The following is a 24,101-nucleotide window of genomic DNA, read 5'->3' as shown; positions in this document are numbered from 1 at the left end:
TCAAATGCTATTTGCTCATAGAATGGTTTGGAAAAATACCACATTATGGCCACTAGATGGAGCGGAGGATCATAGGAAGAAGTATGACCCTCAGCTCCATCTAGTGGTATTTTTTTGAACCACCCTATTTTTTATGAATGATTAACATTCAACCTGTTTGGGAAATTGTTTGCCCCATTCACACAGAACAAAGATACTAGCAGTTTCGCTAGACATATAGCTATGCATTTAAAAAAAAAAAAAAAAAACTAACCCCTATGTGAGGCCCCTAGTGGGCACTTAAAGGAAACCTTATATTAACCTGAGAAAACTAAAAAAATTAGTAAGCAAAGACCTGCAGTGAAAATGATATGAATAAAAGATCAATAGATCTGATATGGGCAGCTGAAGCAATATCAGTGCACAGTTGTTCCTCTAGAAACAAGGTTTTCACCTCTGTGTTTTTGTCAGAGTGTTTTTTCATACAATTTAAAGTAGCAATAATCCCTATATATGATAACACTTGCTGGACAGAGCAACAAAACTGCAGAAAGTGTAATTTTTTTTCAGATACCTCCATGTGAAAAATGTTGATAATCGACTGTTCATGTTTCTGGTAAATCGAAACAGATATTAAAATACTATAAAGATTAAAGCCCAACCCTGGGCTATTTTTTTTTTTTTTAATTGTCCCCCAGCAGTATGAAAAACATCTCAGGCAGCAATACTTGCCTTCAGCCCGGAGCTGTCCCCTGCAGTAATTCTTTTCTGCCACAAGATGTGTTCAGTTTTTGGAGTTTAAATTTTGCCCAGCTTCACTCAACCTGGAAGACTGAGAACTAGAGATGAGCTTGGGTTTGGCACTGGGTTCAGTTCAAACCTATCTTTGTTTGAGCCCAGAAGGCAGCTGTCAATGCCGGGCCAATCGGCTGCCGGCGGGGGATTGACCTCATTTTGCCACGCAGCCTTAGTAGGTCAATGACATTTACCATACTATGGTAGGTCAATGATGTCACAAGCATCCCACCTACTTTGTCTATGTGCAGCTGCAAAGCATGAAATTCACTGCCCGCAGCTGATTGGCCTGGCAATAACAGCGGCTGTCTGGGTTCGGATGGAACGCAAGCTTATCTCTACTAAGGATGTACTGTGAATGCAGGGTATCGTAGTCTTGCCCCCTAAGGGAAGGTCACCACTGTGCCCTTGATTCATGGTATATTGGTGCAGAGAGAGGCTGTGCATCATTGAGGTCCTCACATTGAAGATGAGGAGAAGAAAAGGGCCCAATGTGTCACATCATTCGAAAGAGGACATCTGAGAAAGGTAAGTACACTAAATTACCAAAAGTATTGGGACGCCTGCCTTTACACGCACATGAACATCAATGGCATCCCAGTCTAAGTCTGTAGGGTTCAATATTGAGTTGGCCCACACTTTACAGCTATAACAGCTTCAACTCTTCTGAGAAGGCTGCCCACAAGGTTTAGGAGTGTGTCTATGGGAATGTGTGACCATTCTTCCAGAAGCGCATTTGTGAGGTCAGGCACTGATGTGGAGGAGAAGGCCTGGCTCGCAGTCTCCGCTCTAATTCACCCCAAAGGTATTCTATTGGGTTGAGGTCAGGCCAGTCAAATCCCTCCACCCCAAACTCGCTCATCCATGTCTTTATGGACCTTGCTTTGTGCACTGGTCCAAATCATTTGTTGGAGGGGGGATTATCGTGTGGGGTTGTTTTTCAGGGGTTGGGCTTGACCCCTTAGTTCCAGTGAAGGGAATTCTTAAAGCGTCAGCAAACCCAGACATTTTGGACAATTTCATGCTCCCAACTTTGTAGGAACAGTTTGGGGATGGCCCCTTCCTGTTCCAACATGACTACGCACCAGTGCACAAACAAGGTCCATAAAGACATGGATGTGCGAGTTTGGGGTGGAGGAACTTGACTGGCCTGCACAGAGTCCTGACCTCAACCCGATAGAAGATGAATTAGAGTGGTGATTGCGCGCCAGGCCTTCTCCTCCAACATCAGTGCCTGACCTCACAAATGCACTTCTGGAAGAATGGTCAAACATTCCCATAGACCAGTGGTTCTCAACTCCTGTCCTCTGGACCCACTAACAGGCCAGGTTTGCAAGATAACTGAAATACATCACAGGTGATATCAGTTGCTGCTCAGTGATTGCAGTATTCTAGTCTGCATCTCCCCAAGGTAATACTTAAATTCTGGCCTGTTAGTGGGGCCCGAGGACCAGAGTTAAGAACCACTGCCATAGACACACTCCTAAACCTTGTGGACAGCCTTCCCAGAAGAGTTGAAGCTGTTATAACTGCAAAGGGTGGGCCAACTCAATATTGAACCCTACGGACTAAGACTGGGATGCCATTAAAGTTTGTGTGCGTGTAAAGGCAAGCGTCACAATACTTTTGGTATAATAGTGCATATTAAAAACTGTAACATGCACATGAGTGGGGGGGTACAGAGCCAGAAGTTGGTCTTGGAATTCCTGATCATCGGTCTGTTAACTCCCTTTGCTCACTTACAGGCTCCCATTGCTGTCAGAATGGCCAAGCTGGCAATGAACAAAGGAATAGAGGTAAACTGATACTTACAGTATTAATGTCACTTCATAACTTCATCAGTATTCTCCTGCTTCATCCTCATATGCTCCATTTCTAATATGTTCTTTAAAATGGAACTTTAGTCAGAAAATGAAGTCCTGATGAATCACTTTAGGCTGGAGCCTTTTGCAGATATAGCCATGTAAAACATTAAAAATACATGTCTATACTGTTTAAAATCCTGTAATACACTGCCTCATCCTACTCTGCATATGCTCAGTTGCTCTCTATTTTTAGGAACTGTGCCGAATTTGTAGAGGCCGATCTGCTGATAGCGTAAAGATTTACTGCTGCTCAGGGGCTCTGGGCTTCTACAAAATGGCAGCCTTCCAGCAAGAAGAAACGGAACAATGCTGGAGGCAATTTACAACACACTAACATTATTTTTATCAGGTTGTTATTGGTAAAGTTCCACTTTAAGGGTAAATGCACCTCTAGTGCAAGTATTTTTTAACCATTTATGGACTGCCTGTCGTTGATATACGTCGGTCCTTTGACGTTACATACTGGGGTTATGGCAGCAGATAACAGTCATAACCCCAGTATTTTCTCCAATGGTGGGCAGTCCGCTTTGGTATAAAAGTGCTCTCCGCGGCGGATTTGCCCTCCCCCCTCCAGCCATGTCCCAGTCGTCTCCGCCGCTTACTGGAGCCGTCGGTACCGGCGAAGACAATCCGATCCTTTGCCCTGCTTGGCCCCCACTGGACTCTGTGCCATTGGATGACGGCAGCGACTCTAAACGTCACTTCTGCCCAACGGCCTTAAAGAAACAATTTTTTTTAATTGAAAAAATAAATACTTTTTTTTCTTTTTTTTCTTGTCTTTAAGTGTAACTGTGCAATCTGAGGTCTTTTTGACCCCAGATCTTACATTAAAGAGGTCCTGTCATGCTTTTTTTCTATTACAAGGGATGTTTACATTCCTTGTAATAGGAATAAAAGTGATCCAATTTTTTTTTAAAAAAAGGACAGTGTAAAAAAAAAAAAAAGTAAAATAATAAAAAAAAAAAAAAATTTTTTAAAGTGCCCCGTCCCTCCGAGCTTGTGCGCAGAAGCTAACGCGTACGTAAATCGCGCCCACGTATGAAAACGGTGTTCAAACCACACATGTGAGGTATCGCCACGATCGTTAGAGTGAGAGCAATAATTCTAGCTCTAGACCTCCTCTGTAACTCAAAACTGGTAACCTGTAGAAATTTTTAAACGTCGCCTATGGAGATTTTTAAGTGCCAAAGTTTGTTGCCATTCCACGAGTGGGCGCAATTTTGAAGCATGACATGTTGGGTATCAATTTACTCGGCGTAACATTATCTTTCCCAATATAGAAAAAAATGGGCTAACTTAACTGTGTTCTTATTTTTCAGTTTAAAAAAAGTGTATTTTTTCCCAAAAAAATGCGTTTGTAAGACCACTGCGCAAATACGGTGTGACATAAAGTATTGCAACGACCGCCATTTTATTCTCTAGGGTGTCTGAAAAAAAAAATATATTATGTTTTGGGGTTCTAATAATTTTCTAGCAAAAAAGAACTGATTTTAACTTGTAAACAGGTGTCAAAAATAGACCTGGTCCTTAAGTGGGTAAAATGTAAAAAAAACTGACCTGTCATGTTTCCAAGATGATTGGATGGGTGAGGATTCTAAGTTGGACAACAATAACCGATGTTGCTTGATTAATGACTGAACAGTGAAAAAACTCCTTGATAAGATTTATGGGACTTTTGCAGCTTTTCACATTCTCCTGTTAACAACTGTAAAACAATTATTCATGTAATTCATGTAACTTGGATGGTTTTTCCAACGGAATTGCGCTCAAGCTTGCCTTGCATACACACGGTCACACAAAAGTTCTTTGAACTTTTGACCGTCAAGAACGCGCTGACGTACAACACTACGACGAGCCGAGAAAATGAAGTTCAATGCTTCCGAGCATGCGTCAAATTGTTTTCGAGCATGCATAGGAATTTTGCGCGTTGGTATTTGTACAGACAATCGCATTTTCGGATAGGAACTTTTCCCGAACGAAAAATAGAGAACATGCTCCCAATCTTTTGCTGGCTGGAATTCTGCCAGCAAAAGACCGATGGAGCATACACACAGTCACATTTTCCGACAAGAAGCGCTCATCGGAGTTTTGCTGGCGGAGTTTCCGATCATGTGTACGGGGCATAACACATTAGTGTTAAGGTAACAAAGTTGAGCTACCCACTGTCAGCTATTCTATGTATAGGCAGTTATGGCAAAGGTTTTGGAAGTGCCCCATATTAAGAAGCCTCATTTCTTTTTATATTACTGTACCCTGAAAGGCTAACTACATGGTTGGATAGTACGTCCCTCCCCATCCCTCCATACAGCCATACAACAACATAGTAAGGCTGCTTTTTTGAGTTGAAAAAAAAGCACCTGAAAACCTCAATAAAAATGCTTCCCTTTTAAAATCAATGAATGTGTTCACACTGCGGTGGTGCGCTTCCATTGTGGTGAAAAAAATCCTGCTTGCAGCATGTTTGGGGAGTTAAAAAAACGCACCAAAAACACACCTTCCCATTGAAAGCAATGGAGAACGTAGCAAAAATGCACCCGCAATGAGTTTTTGGTGCGGTTCTTGAGTCACCTGTCCTTTAAAAGCCATACCGCAAACGCAGTAAAAATGTATATATGCGTTTTTGCAGCGGATCAAAGCAGCCTTAGCAAGGAACATTGATAGGCAGAACTTTTCTCTGGCTCCAAGCACTTTCTCTAGATCAGTGATGGCGAACCTTTTTGAGCCCGAGTGCCCAAACCGCGACACAAAACCAACGTATTTATTTCAAAGTGCCAACACAGAAATAAACCTACCAGCGGCTCTGTACAGAGGATGGGACTTATCATCCCTCTGAATGAGCCCTAAGGGACCAAAAACCTACGATTCTGCCAGATTCACTCAGAATACAGGGTTTAGGAATGCGTTGTGCTCAGAATGCACTGTACAACATGCACTGACCTACCTGACACTTACACTGACCTACCTGACACTTACACTCACCTACCTGACCATTACACTCACCTACCTGACCATTACACTCACCTACCTGACCATTACACTCACCTATCTGACCATTACACTCACCTACCTGACCATTACACTCACCTACCTGACATATACACTCACCTACCTGACACTTACACTCACCTACCTGACCATTACACTCACCTACCTGACCATTACACTGACCTACCTGACACATACACTGACCTACCTGACCATTACACTCACCTACCTGACACATACACTGACCTACCTGACCATTACACTCACCTACCTGACACATACACTCACCTACCTCATCCACCAGCTCCGTGATGTCATCATAGAGGAGTGGAAGAGGACTCCAGTGGCAACCTGTGAAGCTCTGGTGAACTCCATGCCCAAGAGGGTTAAAGTGGAGTTCCGCCTGGGTAAAAAAAAAAAATTAAAAGTCAGTAGCTACAAATACTGCAGCTGCTGACTTTTAATATAAGGACACTTACCTGTCCTGTGAGCCCGAGATGTCGGCACCCAAAGCTGACCTGTCCCTCAGCTCCGGCATCTTTACTAAGGGAAACAGCCTGTTTCCTTTGTCGCATGCGCGAGTCGCGCTGCACTTTCTGAATGATTCCTGCTGTCTTCTGGGACCTGTGTGTCTCCCAGAAGGCAGCGGGGGGGAGGAGGAGGGGCCGGACATTACGTAGTTCCCCAGAAGTGGGAGCAGATACCTGGATTTGAGAGGTATCTGCTCCCCCCTGAAAAGTGCCAAATGTGGCACCGGAGGGGGGGGATCCGATCAGTGGAAGTTCCATTTATGGGTGGAACTCCACTTTAAGGCAGTGCTGGAAAATAATGGTGGCCACACAAAATATTGACACTTTGGGCCCAATTTGGACATTTTCACTTAGAGGTCTACTCACTTTTAATGACAGCGGTTTATACATTATTGGCTGTGTGTTGAGTTATTTTGAGGGGAAAGCAAATTTACACTGTTATACAAGCTGTACGCTCACTACTTTACATTGTAGCAAAGTGTCATTTCTTCAGTGTTGTCTTTGGGAAATATTTGTAATTGAAGCAAAGCGTCATATCAGAGATTGTCTTTTGGAAATTGACATATTAGTGCTGCCAGCATTGCTGCAGAGGTTGAAGGGGGGGGGGGGGTCAGCCTGTCAGTGCTCAGACCATACACTGCACACTGCATCAAATTGGTGTGCATGACTGTCGTCCCAGAAAGAAGCCTCTTCTAAAGATGAAAAGATGTAGTAAAATATTTACAAAAATGTGAGGGGTGTACTCACTTTTGTGAGATACTGTGCATGTGTGTGTGTGTGTGTGTGTGTGTGTGTGTGTGTGTGTGTGTGTGTGTGTGTGTGTGTGTGTATATATATATAGTATATTTAGTAACATGAGGAGACCGGTCTCCTCCAGGAATGTCCATGTACTGAGTAGTGATAATTTATCACTGCTTAATAAACGGACACTTCTGTGTTTCAGTGAATTTCTGGTACTGTAATCTTGCTATGTCTCACGAGATTCCAGTATCTCCACTGTTTGAAGCATTTGTAGATCGCTTCAATTCACAAAAGGAGAAGCGATCTACAAAGCTTCATAAGCTAGCACTCAGAGTAGAGAGATCTCCTCCGAATGCCTGAGAATGGAGGAGCAGTGGATATTTTCCACTGCTTCATAAACGGACACCATTTTTTAAAAAATAAATTTGCAAATATTTCAAACAAACTTCTTTCACGTTGACATTATGGGGTATTGTTTGTAGAATTTTGAGGAAAATAATTAATTTAACCACTTTGAATGACAATTACTCAGTCATGCGACACTGTACCCAAACCAAATTTTTCTCATTTTTTTCTCACAAACTGAGCTTTCTTTTGGTTGTATTTAATCACCGCTAGGTTTTTTATTTTTTGCAATATAAGCGAATAAATTGTTTTTTTTAGTTTCTATTGTAAAATTTTGCAAATAAGTCATTTTTCTTAATAAATTTGGGCCAAAATGTATACTGCTACATATCTTTAGTAAAAATAACCCAAGTTAGTGTATATTATTTGGTCTCTGTGAAAGTTATAGAGTCTACAAGCTATGGAGCAAATCATTGAAAAATGATCACATCTGATCACACCTGATGTACTGAAGGCCTCATTTCTTGAGACCCTAACAAGCCAGGAAAGTACAAATACCCCCCAAATTACCCCTTTTTGGAAAGCAGACATTCCAAGGTATTTAGTAAGCGGGATGGTGAGTTTTTTGAAGTACCATATATATACTCGAGTATAAGTCGATCCGAGTATAAGTCGAGGCCCTAATTTACCACAAAAAAATAGGAAAAATTTATTGACCCGAGTATAAGACGAGGGTGAGAAATGCACAGCTACTGTAAGTGGAAAAGAGGGTCAACAATGCCCATTTGCAGCCATAGGTCCCCCTGAACTCGGTAGTTAAGGGTTCCTAGATGCCCCCTATCTGCAGCCAAAATGTGGGGTCTCTGAACCCAAAGGGTCCCGAAATGACATTGCTGCAGATGGACACAGTTGACCGACTTTGGGGCCCCATAACTCGGGGCCACTTATTGCTAGGAACCCCAAATTTGGTGTGCAAACCCAGTGGAACTAGCACCATAAAATATGCAAAGCTGTGGTTTCTAGCATCAAGAGGCCCCGAGATACAGGGCCCCAAAAATTGGTTCAGAAAATGTCAAGCACTTTTCTGCAGCAGAGAATGATATTTTCCGAATCGATTTTGGGGCCCCGTATCTCGGGGCCACTTGGTGCTAGGAACTCCAGCTTTGGATATATTATGGTACAAGTTCCACTGGGTTTGCACACCAAATTTGGGGTTCCTAGCACTAAGTGACCCTGAGATACGGGGGCCCCAAAAATTGGTTCAGAAAATGTCAAGCACTTTTCTGCAGCAGAGAATTATATTTTCCGAATCGATTTTGGGGCCCCGTATCTCGGGGCCACTTGGTGCTAGGAACTCCAGCTTTGGATATGTTATGTTACCAGTTCCACTGGGTTTGCATACCAAATTTGGGGTTCCTAGCACTAAGTGGCCCTGAGATACAGGGCCCCAAATTCAGTTTGGAAAATGAAATTTTTTGCTGCAGAAAAATGCTTGACTCGAGTATAAGTCGAGGGGGGCACTTTCAGCACAAAAACATTTGCTGAAAAACTCGACTTATACTCAAGTTTATACATTTCCCACAATTCTTGGGAAAATTTTTTTTTTTTTGCACAAAATTGTCAAAATAACAAGTTATTTCTCTCACACAGCACATGCATACTTGCAATGACACCCCAAAATACATTCTGCTACTCCTCCTGAGTATAGTGCTACCACATGTGTGAGACTTTTACATAGCCTGGCCACATACAGAGGCCCAACATTGAAGTAGCACCGTCAGGCGTTCTACATGCACAAATTACACATCTAATTTCTCAACCACCTATTACAGTTTTGAAGACCCTGGAGCACCGGGACAATGGAAACGCCCACAAAATTACCCCAACGTATAATCTATGAGGCATACTGAGTCTTTTAAATGGTTCGTTTTTTTTCCAGAAGTTTTTGGGATATGTGGAAAAAAATGAAAACGCGTTTTTTTTACACAAAGTTGTCCATTTATAAAGATATTTCCAACACACAGCATGTACATAGCAAAAAGGACACCCCAAAATACATTCTGCTACTCCTCCTGAGTATGACAATACCACATGTGTGAGACTTTTACACAGCCTGGCCACATACAGAGGCCCAACATCCAAGTAGCACTGTCAGGTGTTCTAGGAGCATAAATCACACACATAAATTCCTGCCAACCTCTCACATTGTTGAAGGCCCTTCATATTTCTAACACATAGCATGTACTGTACATACCAATTACAAACCAAAATACATTCTGCTGAGCAAAGGGTAAAGAAAAGATTACCTGCAGTTTTAGTAGTGCAGTGGTCCACAGAGGAGAGCATTGGTCCAGGCAGCAGGCAGGAACATGGACAGCAAAACAGGCAGCAGGCAGGAATAGTCAGTACAGGTAGAGATGTTGTCAGCACAGCCAAAGCATTGGTCCAGATAGCAGGCAGGGATGTGGTCAGCAGCAGCAAAAGGATCAAAGGATCGTCCATGCAGCAGGCAGGAATACTGTCCATAGTTAGTACATGCAGCAGGCAGAGGTATGGTCAGCACAGTCAGAGTATTTGTCTAGGGAGCAGGCAGGACCATCAAGCTTAGGGCATCGGTCAGGAAAGAATAGGGACAGGGGTAGAGGCTTCTCCCACTCAAATCGCTTTGAAGCCTCCGGACAACCAGACCCTAATCATAAACTGTTTTTCTGAACTCAGAACACTATTCTGGAGCCCCTCACATATGTGAGACCCCTGTGTAGCAGGGTGAAAGATCAATCCAAGGGGCAGGCTAAAACATGGTCAACAGGCAAAGGTCAGTGCAGGTGAAACGCAGAAATAGACGGTAGGCAGAGGCATAGTCGATACAGTCCAGGTTCAGTTCACGTGAAAGGCAGAAACATGGCAGATAAACAATGCAGACAGTAGGCAGAGGCATAGTCGGGAAACAGGCCAGGGTCAGTTCACATGGAAGACAATGATATGGTTGGTTAAGGCATCAGGGAAATATGCAGGACAGAAATTGAAAAGGGGAAATATCAGTATTAGAAATATGGGCTAATAGTTTTCGAGAGTGTGATATCGCTTGAAGCATTCTCCGATGCAAAGGCCAGGTTGGGAGGGACAGTCGGGACAATGGAAGCTGGCGTCTTTCCTAATTCCTCTTTTGGTGCACACCCGCCGACATTTTTTTTGGCGTCGTCTTCCAGATCCTGATGGTTTAATATGGACCGGAAAATGCCGCTCATGTAGTCTGCTGGCACAATCGGAGCGAATGCTTTCTGGGGGGGATACTTGTTGGTAGATCAGGGCAGTGACAATGTCTTCAATAAACTTTATGAAGGTGGTGGGTGTTTCCGTTGATTTTTGGTAGATGATGAAAGAATTCAAAAGGGCCAAATGAAAAAAGTAAATTGCGACTTTTTTGTACCAGAAGAGGGATTTTCGTGTTGAAAGATAGGGCTGCAACATTTGATCATTTAAACCCCCCCCCCCCCCCCCCATGAATTTATTGTACTCTTTAATACAGGAAGGCTTGCGAACAGGACCGCGTTCCACCGAGGATGGTGGATGGTGGACATGATGTACACATCTTTCCTATCCCTCCATTTCACAGCCAACACTTCCTCGTTCCTCAAGCTTGTCTATTCCCCCCTTTGTAGCGTTGTGGTGACAAGACGCTGTGGGAAGCCCTTTCAGTTTTTCCTTGTTGTACCACAGGCCAAAGTTTTTTGTTTTTTTTAGGTATAGGTGGTGGAGAAGGGGCAAACTGGTGTAACAGTTGTCCATGTAAATGTGATACCCCTTTTGGAGGAGTGGGAATGCCAACTCCCAAACAATTTTTCCACTTATTCCCATGTACGATGGACACTCAGGGGGCTGGAGCTAGGAATCTTTGCCTTCGTACACGCGGAATGAGTGCACATAACCGGTGGCGCTTTCACAGAGCTTGTTGAGCTTCAAGCCGTACCTCGCCCTCTTACTGGGGATATATTGCTTGATTCCCAGCTGGCCTATGAAATGCACCAGGGATTCGTCCACAGAGATGTTTTTGTCAGGGACATAAAGTTTGGTAAACTTCTTGGAAAAAAAATTAATTAGGGGGCGAATTTTATATAGTTTATCAAAGTTTGGGTGATTTCGGGGGGGCACTGTGAGTTGTCACTGAAATGCAGGAAGGGCATTTTAATTTTGTATCGGGACCTGGACATGGCCGATGAAAAAATTGGCATATGGTGCATGGGTTTGGTCGACCAATACTTATGCATTTCATTTTTTTTTTTGTAAGCCCCATGTTGAGCGTTAAGCCTAAATACAATTTAAGCTCCACCACTGTTAGGGGTCTCCATTCAAAAGGGCGGGCATAGCTGGAGCTGGGGTTGGTTGCAATGAATTGTTGGGCAAAAAGATTGGTTTGGTCCACGATGCCTTGAACTAATTCATCAGGGAAAAATACATTTAAAAAATCTAAATCCATTTGGGAAAAACCTGCAGTGTTGACCTGCTGTAAAAGGGCGGGATCGTGGCTGACCCTGTGCTAGAAGGCAGCCACAATGGGTTTGCCAAGGCATCTGGAAGCTGGGTTTGGGCCCTAATTCCTTGGCGTGCACTTGTACTGGGCCTTTCCTCCTGGGGTCTAGCAGCACTTGTATGGGCCTCCCCTCCTGGGGTCTACCGCCGTTGGCGCTGCTGGTAGCTGCCTGGTGCTCAGACCGTCTTCTTTTTGGACGGACTGCTTCCTCCTCTGATTTGGGTCCTGATGTGCTGCCTTCGGGGGGCTCATATTCCGAACCAGAATCAGAATCAGAACTGAGCGGTGAGAGCTCCCCGTTGCTCTCATCGGTCAGACTGAGTATTTGGTATGCCTCTTCTGGGGTGTACACCTTTCTGGACATAGTGGCTGTATGTACTCTGGTGGCAGATACTCTGGTGAGGTGGCGGGTACTCTGGTACCCGCCACCAGAGTACCCGCCTCAGGTACTCCTGATGGACATGGACAGGTACTAGATGACAGGTCCTCTTTATTTAGGGGGGGCAATCTGGGCACAGTAGTTCATATATAGGGTACTGTAATATGTAATTCACTGTTAGCCAATCTCCTCCTCACACTGGATCGGTGTGTGAAGAGGAGAACCCAGCAACAGTGGTTACACACTGGTGTTTTGTTTACATTTAGTGACCGGCTATGATTGGACATAGCTGGTCACGTGGTAAAGAGCCAATTTCATTGGCTCTTTACCCTGATCGGGGCTGTATCCAAGGGAAAAGCCTCAGCCCCGATCGCCGCGCATGCCACTACACAAGCAGCTCTGCATAGTGACCAATCACAGCCGGTCACGCTGCTCCCGAAGCGCCGCCGCTCCATTACCCCCCTTCGGGGAACGGCTGTGTCCTGAGGGACACGCCGGATCCCCGATTGCCGCTCTGCGTTGCCCCCGGGGGCCCGCAGTAGCGGCGGAAAGCCAAGGACGTCATATGACGCCCACCCAGGATGGGAGATCCCATCTGTGGGCGTCATTTGACTGGCTGGGTATTGAAGTGGTTAATCCATTTTGAAATAAGGCTGTAATATAACAAAATGTGGAAAAAGTGAAGCGCTGTGAATACTTTCCAGATGCACTGTAGCTATAATTCCACAGCATGTAGGAAGATAAGACAAAGTACTCCATGTACTTTGTTCCCTTTTTTTATGAGACTGCTATGGTATAAACACAATATATTAAAGAGAACAACCTATGCAGGAATCTTAATATTCAGTTTAAAATAACAGTGCTGACCTACCTATAAAACATGTACATGTGTCCCTTTGTACCGACTCTGATGATGTGAGAGTGAAAGTTGAGAAGTCAAATGGGTCGCACAGTTGCTGCCTAATGCTGACAATACACAATGATTAGCAGGTCAGGCTTCTATCAAACCTCAGGTGACTGCTGAGAGCCAAGAGTTAAGGTGGTTGTAAACCCACCAGAAAAAAAAAAATCTGCAAGACAAAGGCATAATGAGCTAGTATGCATAGCATACTAGCTCATTATGAATTACTTACCTTAGATCAAAGCCCCCACAGCGATCCTTGTACACCGCTCTGGCCAGGGACATCGCTCCCGGAGTTACTTCCGGGTATCGCGGGCTCTGGCGCTGTGATTGGCCGGAGCCGCAATGACATCACTCCTGCGACTGCACGCGGGAGCCGCTGGTAAAGGCATACTAGCTAACGGACGTGCCATTGCGTCAGTGCGCATGTGCCGATGACGTTGGCACATGCTGATACAGAGGATATCTCCTAAACCGTGCAGGTTTAGGAGATATCTGGGGTAGCTACAGGTAAGCCTTATTATAGGCTTACCTGTAGTCAAAAGTAGTTGTAAAGGGTTTACAATCACTTTAAGCCGGCCATAGATGGAGCGATTTTCTTTTGCAGGAAGGAAAATCACTTGATTCCCACTTCAACACAGTCATCTCCCACAGAGCTATTGTGTTCTCCCGGCAGGGGGAGGGGAGAGTGGGTGGGGGAATAGAGCACACAGTGATTGTTGCTAGTAGCTACAGCCGCTGGCAATAATCACATGAAAAAACTGACATGATGGTTGTATCCAGGTTGATCGATCAACTTGGGTACGATCAGCCTGCCCCATACATAGTTTGAATCTCAGTCGGTTCAGCAGGGACCACCCGAGATTTAAACCATGTATGGGCAGGCTGATTGTACCCAAGTTGTTCAGCTTGGGTACAAACAGTCTACCCATTCATTGTTTGAATCTTGGCTGGTTCTTGCTGAACTGGCCGAGATTCGAACCGTCTTTGGACGTTTTTAGGCATAATAAGTAAAAAAAATAAGGGTGTAAAAATCATAGGTCTGTAATAAACAAGCATGCAAAGCGTTTTATTTTTAATCCCGTGGAAGGAAGGAACCTTAAATTGTATTGAAATAGGTGGCTTCCAAATTTTCCTTGAAATGACCAATAATTGTTATGTGCATGTACAGTGTTCTGTAATAAAGCGGACCTTCAGTCATTTTTTCATCTTTCCATCTATTTAATCTTCTGCCCTTGTTGTTGTTTTAACTTTGGATAGTAAAACATTTTTTTCTGCCAGTAAATACCTTATACAGCCCACTTCCTGTTTCTTGTCTGGAAAAAAGCCTAGGCTTATGACATCATGCACAGCTCTCTCTCTCATTCTCCTGAGAGTTTGCCAGGAAGGGAGGGGAGATGAGTCATGCGAGGGGCAATGAGAGCTGCAGAGCTGGAGGTGTGTGTTTGTGTAAATCCAGGAAGCGAACAGGCAGCAGCTGCCCACAGTTAAAATGGTTGCAGCCAGACTTAGTGGAGGGAGATTAATGCAGCATATTTGGCAAGTACAGAATCACAGTATATATAAAATAATATGCAAAGTGGTTGGAGGGAAACTTCAGAATGGCAAAAAATGTTTTTATTACAAATTATGTGAGCAGACTGCAGTTCCTTAATGAGAGTTCCATGGTGACTACTGGTGGGCTTGATGGAGTTTTATGTTTTGGCAGGTGGATATTGCATCTGGAATGGCCATTGAAGGAATGTGCTATGGGCAGGTAAGTGTTGGTAATACTAAAGAACTATGTACAGTACTTTCAGATATTTACCTCTTTGAGTCCCAGGCCAAGACGGTTATCTGTCCCACCAAGACGACAGGCCAGAATTATATGACCAAAAAAAAAAAAAAAGATAAAAAGAGGTTTAAAGTGGTTGTAAACCCTTACATATACCCAGTGAAGTGACTGGCCTCAGGTGATACAAAGAGATTAAACAAATCCTCTTATAAAAGTTGTACCTGTTTATCTACAGTTTTCTTCAAACTGCAAACTACATTCATTCAAAGTCCAGAATTTATATACCTTGTGTAATATTTCAGAACAAGGGGGGGCGGAGAGCTGAAGTTACACCTTGCAGGGCTCAGTGAAGAGTGTGATGAGGCCTAGTTCACACCTATGCAATTTTTTTTTTAGTGTGTTTTCAAGTTTGCAGAAACACACTACAGTCAGTTTAAAATGGTTTCCTATGGGTCACATTCACATCTGTGTATTTTATGGAAAGGGCCAGGGCCCAGCAGGTTGTGTTTTTGGTTCCGTAGACTTCAATGGATCAAAAACGAGTATTGAAAAACGCAAAATGCACCTGGGATGCGTATCAACTGCATAGGTGTGTGAACCAGGCCTGACAGCCGATTGGGGGGAAGGGATACACCCCCCTTCACACAGGAACTCTGAGCCTGTCAATCAGCTGGAGATCCATCCCCTGTCACCTTTTATTCTCTTGGTGTCAGGAGTGACTCATTAGCAGAGGAACGAAGCACCAGACAGAAATGACACTTAGTGATCTTAATTAAGACAAGTACACACTATAGAGGGATATCCTTTGTTCATATTTCATGTGTAAGGTTTACAGCCACTTCAAATCTTTAATAGTTATGTGATTGAATTGGAATCTGTGAAGTTATGTCCTGAAAAAATAGAATAGTAAAATAAACGGTTTCATTTGATATAACAATGTCATGTCCCTTAGGTTATTCCTACCAAGGATCGTGTGGAAGGCATGGCGGCATTTCAGGAGAAGCGTCCGCCTCACTATAAGGGAGAATAAGGATCCTACGATCAGCAAGTTCACATTAATTTATAGCTGATAAACTTTTGTTCAGGACGTAATAAAAATGATCACTGCAGTGGGGGTAGTAAGCATATGACCGATTGACTATTACAACAGAAGCTGACTGAGCGATCAACCAGCAAAACAAGCCTCAAGTGTCAGTCTAGTGCTCCTATCCTAGGCCTCTCTTTTATCGGATCAGTACAATGAGCACGCCTTTATCACAGCACCAAATTTGATGTGATGTGGGATGGACTGGAAAACTTTGCCTCCTTTCTGAACTTCAGCATTAAAATCTCGCAACTGCATTAAAACCTATTAAAAAATTGCTTTGTTTGTATACCCAAGAACCAAATTGTAATCTATTACAACTTACCAGTCCTTAGATGTGGTGACTGCATTTGTTTTCTTTTTTTCAGGGTTTTGTACCTTTTATTCTCAGCATCCATTTTCTTGCACTTTTTGAACAAACCAAACACTTTTAACGGGGCCAAATACGAGTAGTTTGTGGTTCATGTTTATGTTCTTTACCTTGCTTTTCGTAATCTCTTCCGAAATTCATAAACTCCAATGTAAATATGTGGTCATTCACAACAATACTTCTGCCATGCTACCTCTGACCTTTATAGAAATCCTCAGTTCAGCCAATAAAGTATATTGTATGTAAACCCACACTTTGTAAAACAATCCATTCAGATAAAATAGAAATGAAAGGCAAAACATTTATGACTACATATAATAAAAACGTTAAAATACAATTAAATACCTCCCCTTTTTATAAGTGATTACATACCCTGTGTTCTCAGCTGCATAAGGCCTCATGCACACGAGACGCCGGTGCAAACTCTGCTGAACACGTTTTTAAAAGCTGAAACTGGCATTTAGAAACGCCCGTTTTGCCGCGTTTGCATGCCGCATTTACGTCTAGAAGCGTCTGCAGAGCAGAGAATGACATTTTGCGACCCAAATTTGGGGCCCCGTATCTCGGGGCCACTTGGTGATAGGAACCCAAATTTGGTGGAACTAGCACTACAACATATCCAAATTTGGGGTTCCTAGCACCAAGTGGCCCGGAGATACGGGGCCCCAAATTCGGGTTGCAAAATGTCAAGCACTTCTGCAGCAGAGAATGACATTTTCCGACCTGACTTTGAGGGGCCACTTGGTGCTAGGAACCCCAAATTTGGATATGTTATAGTGTTAGTTCCACTGTATTAGCACAAGTGGCCCCGAGATATGGGGCCCCAAAGTCGGGTCGTAAAATGTTCCTTTAAAAAAACATATAAAACGCAAACGCGGCTAAACGCGGTACGGGCGTTTGGCGTCTGAAACATGGAAAACGTTTGCGTCTGAGGCCATTTTTTTGCTTCTGGAAAAACAAGGTTAAACGCAACTGCCTAAAAACGCCAAAAAACGAGACTGTGTACATGGACACATAGGATAACATTGAATGGGTTCAGGGGCAGTTGTCCAACTGCCTCTGAACGCGAGTTTAACAGCGTCTTGTGTGCATGAGGCCTAAGGAGCTCGGGGAGGAGAAACAGCAGCACACTGGCAAAAATACTGGCAGGGTCAGACAGGCCGGGTCAACACTGGCGGGCAGAGCAGGTACCAGACGGAGGCAGAAGAGTAGTCGGAGTACAGACCGGGTCGGCAACAGGCAGGCAGGGAACAAACCATAGGAAGAGGCAGGGGAGTAGTCAAACAAGCCGGGGTCGGGGACTGGCAGCAAACAGGAGTAGTCAGGAGCAGGCCGGGTAGACAGGAATCAGGTAGGCAGGTTACAAGTAGCTTAGGGTCACAGGAAACGCTGTAGACAGCAAGAAAGCATGCTGACAGGCTCCTTTAAATAGGCCTCCTGGCGCCAAGCGCTGTCACACTGCGCGTCTGCGCGCACACCCATGTGTGCCCGCGCACAGACCGTACATGCCCGCTCGCACCGTCGTGCACCCTTGTGCGCCCGTTCACACCATCGCGCGCGCACACACACGTGCGCCCGTTCGAGCCAGTGCGCACCCACTGGCTCTATTAACAGGAATTCTGTGCACAGATCTTCCGCCAGCAACTCTATTAACAGGACGTCTTTCATGACACCTAGCTGGATGTTTGATATCAACATGTTTGCTTGATCTCTGTCACAGGGATCAATATTATTTGTTAAGAGGTCATTGTTACCTGTGGTGGAGGGCATTTTCACTTGATTGGTATATGGCAGAATGCTTTACCTTTCTTAGTTTTCTCTTCAAGCACCTCGAAGACTTTCACATATTCAACTGTTCACTTAACTTTATTGTTGATTTTAGTTGTTCTGTGTTGATGTGCACTTATTATGTGTATATACTGTATATTCCAGGTTATAGTGTCATAGGATGAGCTGAAAGTGGTTCTAAAGTTTCAAGGTTTCCTACCTTCATAGTTTCTATGCATGAAGGTAAAAACCTTATCTGTGCAGCAACCCACCAGTCCCCCCCCCCAATACCTGAGACCCATCGCAATCCAGCGATGTGCACGAGAGCCCCGGCTCTTCGGGGGCTCTCCCTCCTCATTGGCCACTGGCTCATGCTGCTGTCAACCACAGCTCTGTGTGTGAATGGACACGCCGAGCCTGCTTGGGTGCCCCCCCCCCAGTGGCGTTGGAAGTGGAGGGGGGGGCGCTGACCAGGGCTATAGCCCCGAGCGGGCCCCCAAAAGGCCCGGGCCTCATATTTGTCATTGAAAATTTTTAACATGAAAAATTGATGGTGATGGAACAAAGAGATGTCCCAAAGCAGCAAAAATGGAGGATCAATCACGAAGTATCTAATTAAGAAATAGCTTTATTAATTTACAAATATAGAGCCCCCCAAGAACACCCCGCAATAAAAACACATCTAGAAAAATGACAACGTTGTCACAATATGACGCCAATCTCAGGGCCCCACACACACACACACACACACACACACATGCATGAACCAGCTAAAGAAAGGAAGCAATGGTGCTGCTGTAGATAAAGCCAATGTAGATACTTGGTGCTGTATGGTCAAAGATAATACACTATATATACTGCATGTCAATGTAGTGGACTTGTGCAATTATAGTATAGACAGATTGACTTAACAGGTAAGTCAAACATATAAGGCTAAATTGGGGGTCCGTAGCCTATATTGTGATGAAGATCAATCAGCTTGTAGTGGTTTCAGCAGGCTGCCAGTTGAATGATACATATATAGCATAAAAAAGAAGAAATCACTGAATGGAAAGCAAATAATTTGGGCATATAAGGATGGATTGATTATGAAGCATATTATATATGCATGTATTGACTTCACAGTTCCTTGACCAAACATAACACATCAAACAGTGCTCAGTTTAAGAATAGGTTCACTGAATGTCAGCAGGGGTCAGAGGGGAAGTAGGAGGGGAGTAAGAGAAGGATGTTATTTGTCCGAGGGCTCTCACCACTCAAAGGACGATGGCTGCAGTGGCCGTTGTACATGGAGCCAGTTCCCCTCTGAGAACCACCTGCAGATGAATGCTAGATCAGCATGTAGGTGAAAGCTGGAAAAGTCAGTCAGCGTCAATGGCAGTCTGTTGTGGAGCGTCAATGCTCAAAAGCTTCCGATCATGTGTCAGGTATGCTGGCTACGGTAGCCCGTAAGTAGGTGCAAAGCAGGCTTGTCCAGTCCGTCCAAGCAAAGGTGGCGGTGCGATGTTATCTCGCGCACTTGCTGGAACGCATGGTGGAAAGTGGGGTAGAGATGGCGCTGCCTATGTCAACATGTTTCGCACATGTGACCGCGCGCTTCGTCAGGAAGCACGGCGTCAGGTATCTCCATCTTTTTAAAGGGATGAGTGTGCAATACGTAGCAATTATGTCAGGATTTCATTTTAGAGCCATCTTGTGGTGCCAAGTCATATTGCAGAGATTAAAAAGAACAGGACAAAGGATAAAAAGGAAGAGTGTGGAAACAGTCTTTATACTGACAAAAATGGAATTACATTATATAACCATAACACATCTGCATGAGATAAAGGTATGAGTTTGGGTCAACAATGGATGACCAGGTGAGAACAGTTAGGTTCAGTACGAATAGATAAACCCCAGTCACTTAAATGGCGATTTGAAGAATGAGGCAGATTATTAAAAATAATTAGAAAAATTATTGTTGAGAAATTATTATGGCTCAAGGAAAACTTTAAGGCTTTAGTTCATTATTCAGTGCTTTAGGCTGTAAAGTATCTAGCCTGCATATCCAAGACTTTTCTTTCCTCAACAGGACTGTGTCAAAGTCACCTCTACGTTCTGTTAGGTTCAGGGCATAAAACCTCTTAACCCTCAGACCAGTAGAGTTTCATGTACAGGTGTGTATGAGTGTGAGACTGATTGCTCATCTGCACCCGATAATGGCATTAGTAATAGGTGATGAGTTTGATGATGAAATAAAAGCAACTTTTAATTTGGATACAGCTGAAACTGTAACGCAGGAACAGAATGATGTTAAACCCCTGTTCAAGGAACCTAAAAAACGTATTGAATCACTAAACCGTAAATGGTATATACTCTCACTTGAATCCTATATTAGTAATAGGATTATCCCTCGAAGTTTAAGGAAAAAGGTACTCCCTGCCACCCATTTACAAACCGAGAGGTTCCTAGATAAATGGAGAAAACAATGTATCGATCATGGGCTAGAGGTTATGAAACTTATAGTTGAGGAGGAGAAGGAGCAGCTACTAACATAACGGACACAAATGGCTGAGAGTAGTGGTAAACTTGAACCCCTCAAACATATGCCTGATTTTGATCACTTCAAAGACCTCCTTAAAAAAGAAATTGATAAAACACAAAAAAAATTTAAATTGACCAAACGGTCCAAATTTAAGAGACACCTGGACAACTGGGCTAGAGGTGAGATCTTTGACCTCACCCCTAGAGGCAGCAGAAGCTGGGCCCCACGTCGCAGGTTTCCCTCACGACCTGATACTAGTGCTGGTATGCAATTCTCCGGCAGTGAAGATGAATCCCATCGCTCTGTCACTTTTTTAGAGAACGATCTACTGGAACTAGAGGGTCCACCTCAATCCAGGGGTATCCAAAAAGGAGGCAAAGCAGGCACAACAGAAGGCGGAAAAGGGAGAGGAAAATACAAGGAGACGGCACCACTACCGGGAGCCAAAAGCATTCACGTTAAATAATCCTATACCAGACACCACTACCCCAGATGACATGAAGGTTGTTAACCTTTCAGATTTCCAACTCGAAGAAAGACATCATAAACTCCTAAGAAAGGGATTGTCCTTTTCACCTACATCCAGAATGGATCACTTTGAGGTCTATAAAGACCTTTGCTTATTCCTGAGAAGAGTTGTTTCCCCGAGCTCTACTCGGGGGAAACAAGCTATCAATGATCCCATCGGGGAAACTCACCCAATGGACACAGTAGCCATTGATCACTTGGTGTCATTATTAGAGGAGGCTGGACCATCATCAGAGGATGATGAACCCACAGATATCACACCCTGGAGAAGGAACCCTAACCCTAATATTAGATCGACATCCATGCCCCAATTCCGGAAAAATAAGTGGCTGATGTTTTTCTGGATTTGGTCCAGGAGGACCTCAACAAAGTCAACTGGACAGTGACAGTGGCAACGTCATCCCGCGAACATCTTGTCGTTTCTATGCATCCTGAGCCCGCACTGCTCAAGTGCTGAGTTTGTGAGTAACGTTTTAATGTTTTTATGAGGAAATAAACCATTTTGATATACAGAGAGCACTCGATTTTGCCTTTTCTGTTCCTATGTGCACCGGACCCCATTGAAAGAATCTGTAGTGGCTGGTATCCACCTAATCAGCCGGAGGCAGCACGGACGGAATAGGAGCTCCATGACCAGCTGATTCGTTTATATCCCTGAGAGGGAACCTGCTTTTTCTGACCTTCTGGTGAAACAGGGGTCAGAACGTGAGGTGAGCGGCTAGGATATTGAGGTGGAGGAGAGCACTTGCATTTCCAATGTTTATGCACTAGTGGTGTGTTGTGCGTTTTTGTGCAGAAGACTGAGGATTATTTTTGTGCATTTGGACTCTTATTTTTATTCAATTTTCTTTAGAGTGTGTGGACTTTATCTTTATTGTCTATTGTTCATTATTCCCATATAGGGAACACATATATTTCATTATTGTGTATTGTTCACTATTCCCAGTCAGGGAACACGAATATTTGATTGAGCACTCAGTATCTTGCTTTATTGCAAGTTAATCATCTGCTTTCTCTAAGGACTTATTGGTAGTTATTTAGGAAGCGCAACACTGTTTTGTTATGTATATTCTATATGTGAAGTGAACGCATTTTCTGTGTGTGCAGCAGCCGGGGGGGGGGGGGGGGGGGGGAGTATTTTTCAATTTTTGGTTTGTGGTGGGATTTTTTCACATCAGCTACTACACATATCACTACATAGCGATTAAGGTTATTATCCTTTGCGCATTTTCTGTCTGTGCAGCAGCCAGGTGGGGGGGGGGGGGGGGTATTTTCCATTTTCTGTTTTTTTTTGTGGGATTTTGTTATATCACTTACTACTCATATCACTATATATTGATTAAGGTTATATAACACTCATACACACCTGTACAATGTCATGGTGGGAACCCTACTGGTCTGAGGGTTAAGGGGTTTTATGCCCTGAACCTAACAGAACGTAGAGGTGACTTTGACACAGTCCTGCTGAGGAAAGAAAAGTCTTGGATATGCAGGCTAGATACCTTACAGCCTAAAGGACTGAATAATGAGCTAAGCCTTACAGTTTCCCTTGACCCATAATAATTTCTCAAATAATTTTTAATAATAATCTACCTCATTATTCAAATCGCCATTTAAGTGACTGGGGTTTATCTAATCGTACTGAACCTAACTGTTCTCACCTGGTCATCCATTGTTGACCCAAACTCATACCTTTATCTTGTGCAGATGTGTTATGGTTATATAAATGTAATTCCATTTTTGTCAGTATAAAGACTGTTTCCACACTCTTCCTTTATCCTGTTCTTTTTAATCACTGCAATATGACTTGTCACCACAAAATGAAAAATGAAATCCTGACATAACTGATACTGATTGGACACTCGTCCCTTTAACGTGGAAATACCTTGCTTCGTACGTCCTGACAAAGCGCACGGTCACTGTGCGAAGTGCATTGACATAGGCAGTGCCATCTCTACCCCATGCGCCACAATGCATACCAGCAAGTGCGCAAGAGAACACTGCACCGCCACTTCCGCTTGGAAGGACTGGACAAGCCTGCTTTGCACCTACTTATGGGCTACCGTAGCCAGCATACCTGACACATGATCGGAAGCTTTTGAGCATTAACGCTCTACAACAGACTGCCATTGTAACACGCTGACAGACTTTTCCAACGTTCACCTACATGCTGATCTAGCATTCATCTGCAGGTTGATCTCAGAGGGGAACAGGCTCCATGTACAATGGCCACTGCAGCCATCATCCTTTGAGTGGTGAGAGCCCTTGGGCAAATAACATCCTTCTCTTTCTCCCCTCCTCCTTCCCCTCTGACCCCTGCTGACATTCAGTGAACCTATTCTTAAACGGAGCACTGTTTGCTGTGTTATGTGTGGTCATGGAACTGTGAAGTCAATACATGCATATATAATATGCTTCATAATCAATCCATCCTTATATGCCCAAATTATTTGCTTTCCATGCTATATACAGTGGGGACGGAAAGTATTCAGACCCCCTTAAATTTTTCACTCTTTGTTATATTGCAGCCATTTGCTAAAATCATTTAAGTTCATTTTTTTCCTCATTAATGTACACACAGCACCCCATATTGACAGAAAAACACAGAATTGTTGACATTTTTGCAGATTTATTAAAAAAGAAAAACTGAAATATATCACATGGTCCTAAGTATTCAGACCCTTTGCTCAGTATTTAGTAGAAGCATCCTTTTGATCTAATACAGCCATGAGTCTTTTTGGGAAAGATGCAACAAGTTTTTCACACCTGGATTTGGGGATCCTCTGCCATTCCTCCTTGCAGATCCTCTTCAGTTCTGTCAGGTTGGATGGTAAATGTTGGTGGACAGCCATTTTTAGGTCTCTCCAGAGATGCTCAATTGGGTTTAAGTCAGGGCTCTGGCTGGGCCATTCAAAAACAGTCACGGAGTTGTTGTCAAGCCACTCCTTCGTTATTTTAGCTGTGTGCTTAGGGTCATTGTCTTGTTGGAAGGTAAACCTTCAG

At 43.7% G+C, this 24,101-nt stretch overlaps 1 protein-coding gene across 1 annotated transcript in view; it reads left to right on the top strand.

Moving 5' to 3' along the window:
• ECHDC2 (enoyl-CoA hydratase domain containing 2) overlaps positions 1 to 16,245 on the top strand; it is a 39,872-nt gene extending 23,627 nt beyond the window's left edge. Inside the window, exons 8-10 of the mRNA XM_073593508.1 lie at positions 2,520 to 2,570; positions 14,760 to 14,807; positions 15,778 to 16,245. Of these exons, the coding sequence (XP_073449609.1) occupies positions 2,520 to 2,570; positions 14,760 to 14,807; positions 15,778 to 15,855 (177 nt within the window). The 3' untranslated portion in view covers positions 15,856 to 16,245. The remainder of the gene's footprint in view (positions 1 to 2,519; positions 2,571 to 14,759; positions 14,808 to 15,777) is intronic.
• The last annotated feature ends 7,856 nt before the right edge of the window (positions 16,246 to 24,101 follow it).

This window comes from Aquarana catesbeiana, linkage group LG07, assembly GCF_042186555.1.
Source record: "Aquarana catesbeiana isolate 2022-GZ linkage group LG07, ASM4218655v1, whole genome shotgun sequence".
In the NCBI taxonomy this organism is placed as follows: Eukaryota; Metazoa; Chordata; class Amphibia; order Anura; family Ranidae; genus Aquarana; species Aquarana catesbeiana.
The sequence above is the reverse complement of the archived record's forward strand: the minus strand, read 5'-3'. Positions and strand labels throughout refer to the sequence as shown.